We start from the raw sequence: 15,171 nt of genomic DNA, 5'->3' as shown, positions 1-15,171 counted from the left end.
ACCATTGGTGGCCCCAGCCAGGTGCTTTGTGAGCATTTTGTAAGTAAAGTTGTGCTTAAAAACAGTAGGATGAATTGAAAGTCCATTCAAGGGGCATCGAGGTCCTCAGACCCCCAGTTCCCTTTGCTGCTCTCAGGTGGACTGCTCCTGCCCCACCAAACCCAAAGAAAGATGGTTTTTCTTCTGGTGGGAGAGTAAGACAGAAGGAGGACCAGGCAGAGATGTGTGAAAGGACAACATACGGGGGCCGGGGGTGGAGGGGAGAGAGATTACCTAGAGACCCCCTGCCTTCTCTCCTTATGTAGGTAGTGCAACCCTGGCATCCAACCAGGAGATTATACAAGTTTTCTCTGGGAACCTGACACACCGGAGAGAAACGCCCTAAAGATCATCTGACAACAGCAACCTCTCTGAGAGAAAAAGAAAATAAAAATTATTAATAGCCTCATAGAGATAAGAAGGAATTGTACACACATAAAATAAAAACAGAACACTATTTAGGGAACAAAAAAGAGGTCTTAGAAATGTAGATATGATTGCAAAAAATAAAAAATAAACTCAGTAGGAGATTTGAAAAGCAGAGAATAAAGTATAAAGATAAGAGATGAAACACAGATGTAAGCGCACAAGTGGTGTTTTTGGGAGGTGATCCCGGGAAACACCTGTAAGGCAGTGGGAAGTGAAACAAGGAAGCCAATAAACCCAGTAAGTATGATAACTGTGAACAACTGGGACTTGATTCCTTTGGGGAATTCTGGAGACCAGTGTAGAAATCGTGCCTCAAAATTATCCCGTCAGGGCTGAGGAAACTGGGGTATTTATCTGCTAACTCTTATCAGTCATTGGGTAACGGCTGTTCCCAGGGAGAAGGGGGTTAATTCCCTAAGATTTTGTGAGTAAAACTTTCAGTGGCCAGAAAAAGCCCTCAGGCAAAGAGACATTTATGCTGATAATTTAAAATGCATGGATGTGGTAGGCGCCAAGAGATTATGGACAGGGCATTGATGGCATCTGTTATATCTTCCTAGAAATATACTCTTTCTTAGAAAATTACTGAAAGATGTGCTCCACCAAAACAATGGAGTGAACCAAGAACAAGGAAGAGATGGAATGCAAGGACCAGATTAGTCAACATAACAGGTGAAGGGAATCCCCAGGATGTGATTAAGGGAGATTCCAAGGTGACAGCTGTACTGTGTGGAATTGACACAGAGAGATTAAAAGGAAAAATAAACAAACAAATTTTAATATGTGTGCATGGAGAATTCACATATTCATGAAAATTCCAAAGACAGTGATTCAACATTGGATATATAAGACATTTTGGACAAAGGAAAAAAAGGGGGAGGGGGAAGATCGGGTATTGGGTGTTAGACGTGAGAGTGGGCAGTTTACAAGTAGTTGAGAAGCATACATGGCAGGAAAATGCTCCTAGGCAACCCAGAAACAATGGGACCACTGGGTGACTAGCTAACAGGCTTGGAGTTTTCCTGACTAAGGCTAGGGTGGAGATGCTTAATGTGATTAAGCCAAGGGTCTCTCCAAAAGCAGGTTTTCTGCCTGAAGCTCTTGGGTCTGAAACAAGATTCCTTCTGAGCTTTGTTTCTTTCTTTTTCTTTCTTTCTTTCTTTTTTTTTTTTTTTTTTTTTTTTTAATATAGAGAGAGATTGATTTCAGAGAGGAAGGAAAAGGGAGAGAGATATTAGAAACATCAATGATGAGAATCATTAATCAGCTGCCTCCTACACGCTCCTAACAGGACTGAATCCACAACCCAGACATATGCCCTGACCAAGAATTGAACCCTGACTTCCTCAGTTCAGAGACCCATGCTCCACCACTGAGCAACACCAGATAGGCGAATCTTGTTTCTTAATAAACAGCTTACAATGAATGTCCCAAAGGCAGCTTTAGAATGGCAAAACATTGGTTCCCTTCAAAAGCAAGCCTAGAGATCAATTAGCCCAGGTAGGAACAGATCAGAAGGAGCGATAGGGAGGGATTCAATCAGTGGCACACGCAGAGGAAAATCTAGGCAAGTGAAAATGACACAATTATTAACTCTGAAGAAAGCGAAATGTTATTCAGGAAAGTGATCATAATTTATTATACCACACAGTTGTGAATGGTATTTATTTGGTCAAAATAACTTAAACACTGAGTATCAATCTAATGATAATACAGGTATATAAGCCAGAAAATATGTGTGTGTCTGTGGTAAGGGAGGGGTGGAAGCCAAATCTCCGTTTTCCACAGTAGAAAGCCGATAGACTTTAGGAAGTAGCTGTTTTAGAGAGATGGTGATCCATAAGAAAGGGGAGGGGCATTAATTAAAGCATTGGAAGTGGTTTTATCTAAGGAATGAGAAATGGGAGGGGATGGAATGGGGACTTCTATTAAATAATATAAAACCATTTTATTCTTGAAACGATGTGCATATTTACTTGTTATATAAATAACCAAATAAAAACAGTCATTTATCTTTTTTCTTCTGCTGTATGAAAAAAGGAGGGGGTAGGTAGAGTGAGCACCATTTCTCGCTGATAAGGGAGCTGGGGAGGTAAAGGGAAACTTTCTTGTTCCTTGAGTCTATCAACCCAGCAGAACTGTTGTCTTTTCATCTCCTTTTGAGGAAGGAAAAAATTACGTGCAATGGGCAATTCAGACTTACAAAATCTCTAAGAGCTGTTAGTGCCAAATTGGCCAGAAATCTGGGGCTGTCCTGAGAGTGTTTGGGTCCAAGGTAAATGCCAAGAAAAGCTTTTATCAAATTCTAAAATAAAGCCAGATTACATGAAAGGCATTATAACTAGCGCTAAAGTGTCAGTGGAATAAATTATTTTTAAAAATTTATTTTTAAATACACTTTTTAAAAATAATATGTTATTGAGTTTTTACAGAGAGGAAGAGAGAGAGATAGAGAGTTAGAAACATTGATGAGAGAGAAACATTGATCAGCTGCCTCTTGCACAACCCCTACTGGGGTTGTGCCCAAAACCAAGGAATATGCCCTTGACAGGAATCTAACCTGGGACCTTTCAGTCCGCATGCCAACGCTCTATCCGCTGGGCCAAACTGGTTTAGGCTTTAAATACACTTTTAAAGAAATGTATTTTTATTAATTTCAGAGCAAGAAGAGAGCAGGGAGAGACAGAAACATCAATAATGAAAGAGAATCATCGATCGGATGCCTCCCACATGTTCCCCATTGGGGATCAAGTCCGAAACCTGGGCATGTTCCCTGACCAGGATTCGAACTGTGACCTTCTGGTTCATGGGTCAACACCCAACCACAGAGCCATGCTAACTGGGCTGAAATCAATTCTTAATTGTGTCTGTTATAAATTTCTTAAAATTTTACTTTAAATGTCAGTTGCCTTAAAATCCAGAATTTAAAAATATGACTCTTTTGATTTTTTAAAAACATATGGAAATGGTTTGTACAAATCTCTTAATCTAAAATGTTTTTCAAGTTTAGTTGACATATACTGTTATATCAGTTTCAGGTATATAACATTGTGATTAGGCATTTATAAAACTTACAACATAATTACCCCAATAAGTCTAATACCCACCTGGCATGATACATAGTTATTATAGTATTATTGACAATTACACTGTACATCCATGACTATCTTTATAACTGGCAATTTGTACTTCTTAATCCTTTTCCCTTTTGCAGAGTTTTGATTAACCATATCTATCATTGAAATCACATTGTTTAGGTCTGTGGTCCAATTGAGACACAGGAGTCTGTTACCTTCTAATTGCAGGCAACATACCCATGGGAATGGGGCCTTCTGACAGCTATCTCAGTTCCACCTTCTCTTCCTGCCTTCAACCTCTAGCCACTAGATCCTTCTCCTCAGCCTAGAAAATGCTCAAAAATCCCCTCACCTACACTAAAAATAAATGAGAAATCCTCTTTTTAGCTAGCAACCCAACTTTCTCTTTTCCTTTGTCACAACACATCTGAAAAGAATCTATGCTAACTTCCTTCTCCACCTTCACTTCCTCACCACATGCTACTTCACCCTGTGCCATCTAGTTTCAACCCTGACCTGTTACCTCACAGGTCAAAGGATTTCTTACTTGATGAATCCCTTGGTCCTGCTTAGTCCTCATCCTCCTCAACCTAAGTCTTGACTTTCAAAAACCTCTCCTCAGGGTCTCTCTGAATCCCTCTCTACACACACACACACACACACACACACACACACACACACACTGATGTTTCTTTCACTTCCTAAGGAACCCAGCTCTTACTGTCTTAGGCCCTGTTCCCTCTACCTGAGACTGCCCCCCTCTCCCCCCCTCAACCCCCTCCATCAAGGCTGCTTCCAACTTGACTTTCAGGTCTTGGTTTACTATCACTTCCTCAGAGTGTCCCTCCCTCAGTGCCTCTCCTCTCCACCCCGACAAACTAAAATATCCCACTTGCCATCTTAGAAATTAGGTCTTTATCTTCACATTTTTTATACAGTTTATAATCATGGACTTTAGTTGTATGTTTATTTGCTTAAATATCTACCTTTCTTCTGGAGTGTGAGTTGCAGGAGACAGGAACCTTGTCAGTTTTCTTGACCATTGTGGATTCAGAGGTTTGGCACAGTCCCTGGAACAGTAGATGCAAATATTTGTTGAATGAGTGATTGACTGACTGACTGACTGAATGAATGAATGAATGAAGTGCTTTCTTCATGCCAAACCTTTACATATATCACCTTGTTTTTATTTTCACAACAACTCTATGAATGGGTACTGTTACCAGGGGAAAATGGAAGAATAGAGAACCTGAGTAGTAATACCCAAGATCGCCCCAAAAATATGAGCATGAGAGCTAGAATTTGAAAATGCATTTCTCCAACTCTATGTAGGACTACTTAATAATCATACCATAGTGCTTCATAGTTAACAATTCTACGTTCACCTTCCAAAACTTCCCCCGCTCTCTCATGTAGGTTTCTATGGTTGCTCTTGTATCTTCCCTCCAGGATCTCTTCCAAGCTAAATGAGGATATGTGAGTGGGGGGACCAGTCATGGAAGACAAAATGACTCTTGTTTTTATAAAAAGAATGCCATGGGGGTCTGGCCAGTATGCTCAGTGGTTAGAACATCATTCCATACTCCAAAAGGTTGTGGGTTTGATTCCCAGTCAGGACACATGCTGGGTTTTGGGTTTGATCCCCAAATGGGGCACATGCAGGAGGTGGCCACCAATCCATGTTTCCCTCTCACATTGATATTTCTCTCTCTCTCTCCTTCCCTCTAAAAGAAGAAGAAGAAGAAGAAGAAGAAGAAGAAGAAGAAGAAGAAGAAGAAGAAGAAGAAGAGGAAGAGGAAGAGGAAGAGGAAGAAGGAGAAGGAGAAGGAGAAGGGGAGGAAGGGGAGGAAGAGGAGGAAGAGGAGGAAGAGGAAGAAGAGGAAGAAGAGGAAGAAGAAGAAGGAGGAAGAGGAGGAGGAGGAGGAGGAGGAGGAGAAGGAGGAGGAGAATGCTGTGTGGAGATACAGAAATGCACAGGGGTGAAGATAAGGCATAGGCTGGAACGACACAACAGAAGCCAAGGAAAAACAAAGATTGCCAGAAAACCCCTAGAAGCTAGGGCCGAGGCCTGACATTCTCTCGCAGCCCTCAGCAGGAACCAACCCAGCCAACATCCTGATCTTAGACGTCCAGCTTCCAGGACCCTAAGACAATGTTTCTGTTGTTTAAGCCACTCAGTTTGTGGTGCATTGTTGTGCCTGCCTAGTGAACTAATAGAAGTAGTATAATCCCAAATCTATCTATGTCATGAATATCCTGCACCAGATTACCCAATTTGGAATGTGTCCCAAAACCCCACTCCCAACCCTCCCTCTCTCTCACACACACACAACTAAAAGGAAATAACAGTTTACAATTAAGTTAACAGTGGTTCTTTTGGGAGGGTGGATGATGGGTGATGTTGCTTTGTACTTTTTTTCTGCACTTCTGAGTATTTTCTGAATTCTCTTCCATTTCAAAAGTATTTTGTATGATTACAAAGACAAATTCTGGGCTCCAGCTTCCTCCACTGTAATTTCAGAAGAGCCATTCCAATCTTTCAGCATTCTTATAAGGAGTAAAGTGCCTGATACACAGTAGGTGAGCTAGTGTCCTTAGAGTTGGGAGAGCAGCTCCAACGAAGCAAAACTGGGCATTCATCGTTCAGAGGTCACTCAGTTCTTAAGTGAAGGCTTCCCCAGGGCTGCTAAGCAGGGAAGTGGCCTCTGCATGGTGAGGCTGAAGGTGGAGAGTGAGATGGCAGGAGGGAGCTGGCTAAGCACCTTGGGTTTGGGAAGGTCAGCAAAGATAAGCAAGAGGGGTTGGATTGAAAGGTTGGCTGGAGGAAGATTGGTGGAAGGAGGATGACTTAATCCATTTGAGGTAGGATGTCTTAGATTGGACTTAACCCATTTGGGCAACTGGAAGGGAAAGAGGGACCAAGATAAAGTAGAAGCAAATGATTCCCTCTAATATGAAGAATGCCCTCCCTCCTCATGTCTTCTCTAATCCCTTTGCCAAAACCTACATTTCCCCTTTCCTGTATATCTGCAAGATTATGTAGCAACATGGGAAAACATTTGTAATATAATGTTAATAGTAAAAAGAAGAGCATGTAAATTATGATTCTGACTATGTAAAAAATAAATGAACAAGCAGAAAATATACTCACATGCATACAAGGAAAATAAGCCCAGGAGACCACAAATCACATAATTAAGAATGGCTACGTTAGAGTACCAGGATTGTGGGGGGTTTTCTTGTTCTTATTTCCCTAAAATATTTTATTATAATGTAAAAATCTATAATAATAAAAACTTAATATACTAATTAGACTGATGTCCTTCTGGACAAAACCAGGGCTGCGAGGGAAGCCCAGGTCCCGGGTGCCAGAGAGAAGCTGGTGCCAGCATCCAGAGGAGGGAAGGCCTATTCTTGCATGAATTTCATGCATTGGGCCTCTAGTACTTATATAATTATGAAACAGACTTACTAAGATAAGGTAAGGGGCAGAATGAATAACAAAGTTTGATAAAATAAATACAACAGGAAAGCTAGTTGTAGAAAAGTTTTTATCTGACACTGAATATACATGGTTCTCAGTTCAGTATGTCTCTCATACTGACCACAGAATTCTTATGGAAGGCATTTAACCACTTTCCATCCTGTGTACTCTGAGAATCAAAAAGGAAGCAAAGGCACAAGATTTCAAATCTGTTGAGCATTTGAGAGGAGCTGGGGAGGGGAGAAGGGGCAGGAGTCCAGGCCCATTAGAGGTTTAGGGGTTGTAGAGAGACTGGGTAGATGTCTCTGAATCTGGGGGTTTCCGGGAAGTGTGTCAAGCATGACAAGGCGAGGCTCTGATACTGTTTATTTTTAGAAGTCCCGTTGAGAGGAAGATCTTTCACCTCTCACTAAGTTAGCTGTGCTCCTTGGAACCATGGACATCTTTCTGCTGTAGCAGCAGCAGGATCAAAGCACGTGTTTAGAAAGAGAAGTGAAAAACACCAGATGTGAGCAAAACCACAAGGGGAATTTCAGACAGGCAGTGTGCACCAGATTACCCAATTTGGAACGTGTCCCGAGCCCCAGGACAGGTGGACCCTCCAAGGATCAGGCTGGAGGAATGGAGGTTATTGATCCTGATTTAAGCCAAATGCTGCTAACTTGACCTGTGACCTTGCTCAAGCCATTGACCTCCTCCAGACCATTTTCACTGCCTGTAAAGTGAAAGGACTAGCTTGTCTCCTCAGAGAAATATAATGGAAACCATGCTAAACACTAGAGATAAGAGCGAGGCATGATCTTGAAGACTGTTTAGTAAATTGTGTTTGAGTACATAAATACCACAACATATACACACTTCCAATGTGTACATACAAACATTTTGTGGGAACGATATGTGTAAAAAAAAAAACCAACAACCTAAGGCTTAAAGACTGTGTCATACAGATCACAAAGCAAATCAATCCACAATGTAAATAATCTACATGTTGGCAACTGAAGGGGCTGTGACAGGATATGTTTTTCTGTCACTTACAGCTCTTTAGGTCTCCCAGGGTCATGAGAGCTAGACAAAAGCATATTACCTAGTGCATAGTTAGTACTGAATAAATGTTAGTAGAGAACAGAACTTCAGCTTGGAATTCCAGCTTTCTTTACCACTTACTTGTATGTGGCCCTGGGCAAATTACTCCATACTTTTGTGCCTTGGTGTCCTATTCTGTAAAGTAGGGATAATACTAATATCTACCTCAGAGACTTGCTGTGAAGAATATATGGAGTAATACAGGGTGTCCCCAAAAAATGTATACATGCTTAACAGCTCAATTGATGTTTCTTTCTTTTCAGATTTAACCCATTGGAATTAATAATTATTTAAAGCATATATACATTTTTTGGACACCCCTAGATATGTAAAGTACTAAGAAAAGTGCTGGGTGGATAATGTTAATTATTGTTATTTTCCCAAATCTTCAGTGAGGACTTTGAAGCTCTGCATTTCTTTCGTCTGTGTTCTCATCCAAATGTTTCCCGCATTCTTGCTCCATTCCAGAATATTTCCTGTCTGTCTTATTCATCTATGTAGGATACCACTCCTTCCAGACTTTAAACAAGCCCAACTCACACACATACCCACATACCAAAGCCATTAATCTATTCCCAGTCACACCAACTTTGAGTCAACATCTAGGTTGACCCCACTACCACACATCTATGAAGCATCACTAAATCCTCTCTTCTCCATCTGCTGGAATTCTTACATAGTGAGATGCCCTCTTAGCCAGAGGAGGTGTCCCACTAAAGATGAAAAAGTATGTTTTTCTCCTCTTTGGTAGAAGTTGTCAGTGATGGCAATCACGGCACAGAAAGGAGAATAACCTTGGAATCATCGAACGTGGCTGTCTTTGGGAGGAGGGGGCAAGGAGAGGAGTCACGGGTCTAGTGAAAAGCACCCCTTCCGCCCCTTTGGAGAGAAGTTGTCATTGGAGAAGAAGAGGGATGTGGTACTGGGTTTAAGAGGGAAGACTCTGGAATTCACCCGAGTTGTGTGGCCAGGAAGTGGCTGTATATGCAAATAGGAAAAAAGAAAAAATAATTGGATCAGTGGTAGTTGTGATATTTTTGACAATGAGGAGATGATGGAGACAAGACTGAGTGATTTAGGGAATCACTTTCCCTAATGTACCTATGTGAATGGAATCACTTTGGCCCCATGAACCAGCAGAGCGAGGACTCGGTCATCACAGCCCTTCCCTGGACCACTTGTTACAGTCCCTCCAGCACTAGCATCATTCCTTCCCAGGAGCACCTTGCCCTCCAGCCCCACCAAGTCTAATTGTGATTGTTGTTATCCTCCTTACATGATCACCTGCAAATCACTTAAACCATTTTTTTAATCCTTCCAACCTATTATCTTCTAGAATTGTTTTACTACACAATCATTGGAGTCCCGAAAGATGATTCAATTCCATAGGAATGACTGAGTCCCTATTGTACAAGACTGAATCCTAGGGAACACAAAGATGATTAAAACATGGTCACGGCTCTCAAGGAACTGATATATGTTTCCAGTAGATTTAAATTGCTAATTTACATTTAATCTAGTGATCCCCTAGGCTTCCCCTCATCATCTTCCCTATTGACCTGCCTTATCATGTTCATTTATTTAACACATTTATTCAGCACCTACTATACATTAGGCACTTGGCTAACCTTAGGATGCAACAACAAAATAAAACAAACATCACCTTTACCTTTGGACAGTGTAACTATGTGAAGGAAATAGGCTCCATAATATATCTGGTTGACTACCAAAGGAACAGGTACCATTTATTATTCCTGTCTCTCTTCCCAGACTCCCTGTATCTCTCTCTTCCAGCCATTATGTAGTGAAGTGACGGTTGAGATATGTTATTATTTGAGTCTAACTTCAGAGACACCTAAGAAGGGGAAGGACTAATCTCTATGATGCAAACTGTGCTCCTCACCAATATTCTCATCCACCCCCTCCCAGGAATCAAATACCCTTCTTACTACTCTGTTGCTAGATTGGTTAGAATCTCTTATATAAATATGAAATATCTTTGCTTTGTTAATGAACAGTCTTCAATAGTTGAAGTATAGTCAATTATATAAATACTAGAGGACTGATGTATGAAAATTCATGCAAGACTAGGCCTTCCTTCCTCTGCTGCTGACACCAGCTGCCCTATGGCACCCAGGACCCGGGGTGCTTCCGTTGGGCTGCCCACAGGCACTGGGGACCAGGCTGGCTCCCCTCCAGCCCCGGCTTCATCAGGAAGGATGTCCTGAAGATGTCCAGTCTAATTAGCATATTACCCTTTTATTATTATAGATGAAGCTTCCAAGGAAAGATAAGAAAAGGGCTTCCAAGGAAATGTTTTCCTTATTGGAAGATATATTTAAGATAAAGGCAAGTATCACATTTCAACTGATGGCGAGGAAACTAATTCTTATAAGGGTGTATAGTTGATGTGATAGCTGACCAAATGAGGGGTGTGGTAAATCTCTCGCAGCCTCTGCCTCCTCAGCCTAAGACCCCACGCCATGGAGGAGTGACTCACTGTAACAAACCCAGCCAACTATTGATTAACTGTGTTCACAGAACAGCATAGCAGCACAGAAAGGAGCATTATTGATTGTAACGGATTACTAGGACAAGATAAAATTTGGAATCAGATGGCCCTGGGTTCAAATTTCAGTTCAGATTCCTCTCTGTTACCTGGGCCTGGGATAATTTACTTAGCCTCGCTGCCCCTTTATTTTCTCATTTGCATAAATACAGATTTTTAAAAGACTAAAGTGACCCAATTGAAGGCCCTTGGCACAAAGCAGGCACTCGGTCATTGCTCTGTTCACAGGACAGATCAGGAGCCAAAGCTTGAGGAACTGATCGAACTTGTCTGAAGCCCACAATGAACAATGTCACCTGGATCAGCGCCCCTGGCTTCCTGACCCCCAGGTCCGCTGTTTTCAGAATGGGGGTTGAGCAAAGATAATTGAAAATGTGTCAATCTCTGGTTTTCTAAAGCTTGAGGGGGATGACATGAAAAGAAGGGAGGAGGCTGGTGTGGGGTGAGAGGTGAAAAGAGCAGACTTCTTCCCTGGTTTTGCGTTACTTTCCGGAGTTTACATTGCTTGAGCACACACCCCCTGATGGAGTAGGGAAGTGGCAGAGCGTAGCCAACTGGGATTAAAGATTGTGTCACATCAATCCACAAAGTAAATAATCTACTTGTCCACAAAGGAAGGGTGTGTGACACGGTGTCTTTTTTTTTCTCTCTCTCTCTCACACACAGCCCTTCAGGTCTCCTCAGGCCACCCCAGATTTAGACTAATTTTCCAGAAGGTCCTACATAAACATTTTTCTTCAGAGTGCTGAGCTTGCTCATGTGCGGGCTTCATGGAGAAGCAATTAAAGAGGTTGTGCATAAAAAATCACTTGTAACTTGAAATTTATTTCAGTGTGGGATGGGTGCTCCACGTGGTTGAGTAGAAAGAGCTGTGGGCCAGGGATGGGATGCTTGACTCCCTCCCTGGCATTGCCACTGAACTAGCTGGGGGGGGGGGGGGGGGGGGGGGGGTGGTAGAAGAGGAAGTTGTCTTCTCCGGGCACCTGTGTTGTCACCTTGTAAAACACCATCCAGTAGTCATTGGCTAACTATTGAACACAAAACATCCACCACGCTTTCTTTTCCTTTCCTCTTACAAGACTCCACGAGATACACAGTACTCTCCTCCATCTTAGAGGTGAAGAAACAGAGGCATAGAGACACTGTGACTTGCCCAATATTATTCAGCTACTATTAGTGAGTGGCAGAACCTGCTGGAACTGGGATTTGAACCCAGAAAGTGCTCTAACGCTAGATGACCTCTGCTGAGAAGAGGAAATGGATATTATAGCTCAAAGCACTTTAAAGGAGTTCAAACAACTGTGTTCCATAATCATTTACAGGCGGTGTAACCCCTAGGAGGAATCTGCATGCAAGCCATTTTCAGCTCATTGACTTTCTTATTCATTGCTTATCGTCCCATCTGTGAGCATCAAACCACAGTTATCCTCTTTCACCTCATTTGTTTTTGGTGTCGCTTCTCCCACATTGGCTGCTTTCAGGGGAGTCAGCACCACTACTTGCCCAGTGGGGGAGTGTGAAATGTAGGAGCCAGTCACACATACCCACACACATCAACACACATACATCAACACACACACACACACACACACTCATATTAGTTTGTGATACACATGCACATTTTCAGAAATTGATAATGTAAGAATCTGTCATTATTACATCAGTGCATATAGCATGTGTATAAATAATTGCCCAGAATTGGGGTCTGGAATAAGGAAATGCTGTGATACAGGGAGAAAGTGCAGAGACAAGTATCGAGGAGAATTCCAAGAGACTTAGACCCACCCCCCTGGCCTCAGCCCCATCCTTGAATTCTCCTATGAACTTATGAATGTCTCCCAGCTCATTCATCCTCCTGAGAGAGCCTCACCCTTGGGGGGGAGGGGAGGAGTAAGTTTGCTATGACCTGTGTCTCTTCAGGAGCTGATTCTGAGCTTGAACTCTGTTATCTGGGGGTGTGTTGCAGACAGCAGTGGCCATCAGACTGCAAGCTTCAGGGGTTCGGGGTCTCATCTGTGGAATTCTCCCATCCATGGTTTAGTACTAAGTGCAGTGAGCTCTTTGGTGATGACCACATTTTTCATTTTTGCTACCACTTTTTTCTTAGTTTGCTTGGGAGGCAGACACGAAAGATGTTGAGCCTCCTTTAATTATGTGTAGCCCAGAATTGTGGCATTCAACAGATGAATTTAGTCATTTCCTATGCACTTGTTGAACACTGTGGTAATGTCATTTCATTTTCGTTTTAACCCTTAATGTTGACAAAGCACAAGTGTGATTGTGTTGCACTGAGACTTCCCAAAAACTCCTTGAGAAGGGTTGAAAGGGTTAAAAATATTACCTACCTCATGATGTTTATGAGGATTAAATGCAATAAACTATACAATAAGCACTAAGTTCTGGGGGCTGGCACTGAGTAAACACTGTTAAATATTACCACCGGCACATAACTAGCCTATATCACTAACGAGGAACCACAGCTCAAAGAAGCTAAGTCACTTGCTCAGGCTGTCCAGTTAAGCGGTAGAATTTGGGTAAGAATCAAAGTCTCCAGACTCCAAACCCACCTTAGGAGATTATCGTTTGAGATTGCAGTCATGGAAGGAGAAAAGCAGAGCCTCAAAGAAAGAGCATCCACAACAGGTTTTACGGTGGGTGAGCAGGCAGAAGTGTGCAGGGGAGGGTGCGGCCCAGGTCATGCACCACAAGCCACTACACCATTCGTTTTGAGTTTTGCAAACGCTCTGTCTTCCCTCAGCACCTTCACATCTATTGCTCCCATCCCTTCCCATCTTTCCCCAGTCCTTTACCCAAGTAATACTCATGCTTCCAGGCTCAACCCTAACATCTCTTCAAGGGGGCTTTCCTGAGCCTAGGATGGGTTTGCAACTACTGTTATAAACACCCCAACCATCTTGTTTTGTTTTATTTTTAGAATAATTGTCCAATAGCTACCTTCCCTATTTATAAGCAACAAGAAGCCACCACATTTATCTTGCTTGCTGGTTGAGGTATCCCTGGCACTCTATGGCTTCCGGCACATAGTTTAAGTGCAGAGCAACAGAAGGCTGGAGAGGAAGAAGACTAGGAAAGAAAGGGAAGACATGGACTTAAATTGTTTTCCCACTTTGCCTCAGAGTGCCTCTGAGAGGTGCTGTTGGAGGAGAGAGGGAATGTAGAGCAGGTGCCTGGGAGGAGTTGAGAAGAAAGACTCCAACACACAGAAGTGTGGAGGAGAAAATCAATGCAAAGCATAGTGCAGGCATCTGTCCTGAGAAGCCCATGGCTAGGCCGAGCCTTCGACACACAAATGAAAGGGGCAGGGAAGAGGCAAACAAGAGGCAAACACTGCCTCTTGTTTGCTGCCTCTTGCTAGGAAGAGACTGGAACTCCCTGGTCTTTACAGATGACTAACCAGGAAGTGGGCTAGGGAACACAGAGATAAACCTGCTGAGGGGCCAGGAGAGGAGGAGTTTCCACCAGGTTGATAGATTTCCGACTGCCATGTTGACAGCAAAGGCTCATGGTGGTGGGACTTTTGGCAGGAAGTGTCCACCCACCTCAGCAGGGATCAGGAGTGTGCCAGGAGGTAAAGCCATCCAGGCACCCCAGAGCCCGGCTATTTTCCCCCGCGCCTTCGGTGGTGGTGGTGGTGGTGGTGGTGGTGCCTGGATGATCCCTTGAGCCTCCTCCCAGGTGAAGGCAACAGAGGGAGGAGGTGAGGCTGGAGCTTTGGCAGGGCCCATATTGTTTACGTTCCCACCCCCTGGAACTTGGGAAGCCCCGAGTTCCCACAGTCACTGAGGCAGGAAGGTCGCCACGGACACCTCATCTGTCTGGGTGGTTGACTAACTCCAGATAAGCAGCAGCTGCTGCCTCCATGGTGGGGTCGCCTCCCAGACTGCCCACCCTGGACCTGGAGGGAGAAGGCCCAGCCTGTGCCCGCTGTGAGCACGTGAGGCCTGATGGGCCTGATGAATGACACAACCAGGGGCAGCTCAGAGCTGCGAGTGTCCCCTTCTGCTCTTACATTTGCCAAGCCCTCTGCTGCCCTTCTCTCACATCACTCTGATACCACCCATGAAGAACACAGAGGTGTTTTTGTGTCCATTTTGCAGATGAGTAAACAGCTACAGGATCTTCGAGTGACTGGCCCCACTTCTCACAACTAGTCAGTCAAGGCTGTTTTCCGTCTCTGCTCAGTGGGTTTACCCGTCACTCCCCGCAAAGACAGCGAGCCGAGTGGACAAGTTCCAACTTTATCCCTGAGAGAGAACCCATCCTCCCAGGTTTAACCTGTCTTCACCCACTCGGGGGTGTAGTGAGAGACACTTCTGTCCTGGAGTTTGAATCATGATTCCTTTTCTGTGGCCAAGTAACTCAGCAGCTGTGTGACTGGGGGCCTCTTTGCCCTGAATCTTCGCTTCCAGATAGATAACATGGAGATATTGTTTAAGTTGCAGGCTTGTTGTCAAGGTTAGGGATAACAG

The 15,171-nt window shown here is 43.4% G+C and overlaps 1 protein-coding gene across 1 annotated transcript in view; it reads right to left on the bottom strand.

The window, feature by feature from the left end:
- Window positions 1-1,792: 1,792 nt before the first annotated feature.
- Window positions 1,793-15,171, bottom strand: part of LOC118727145 (translation initiation factor IF-2-like) — a 54,269-nt gene continuing 40,890 nt past the window's right edge. Inside the window, exons 2-3 of the mRNA XM_045586974.1 lie at window positions 4,532-4,615; window positions 1,793-2,624 (exon numbers count right to left, since the gene is read on the bottom strand). Coding sequence (XP_045442930.1) covers window positions 2,618-2,624; window positions 4,532-4,615 — 91 coding nt within the window. The 3' untranslated portion in view covers window positions 1,793-2,617. The remainder of the gene's footprint in view (window positions 2,625-4,531; window positions 4,616-15,171) is intronic.

This window comes from Pipistrellus kuhlii, unplaced genomic scaffold (genome assembly GCF_014108245.1).
Source record: "Pipistrellus kuhlii isolate mPipKuh1 unplaced genomic scaffold, mPipKuh1.p scaffold_m20_p_24, whole genome shotgun sequence".
Taxonomy (NCBI): domain Eukaryota; kingdom Metazoa; phylum Chordata; class Mammalia; order Chiroptera; family Vespertilionidae; genus Pipistrellus; species Pipistrellus kuhlii.
This window is presented reverse-complemented; position numbering and strand designations above follow the sequence as displayed.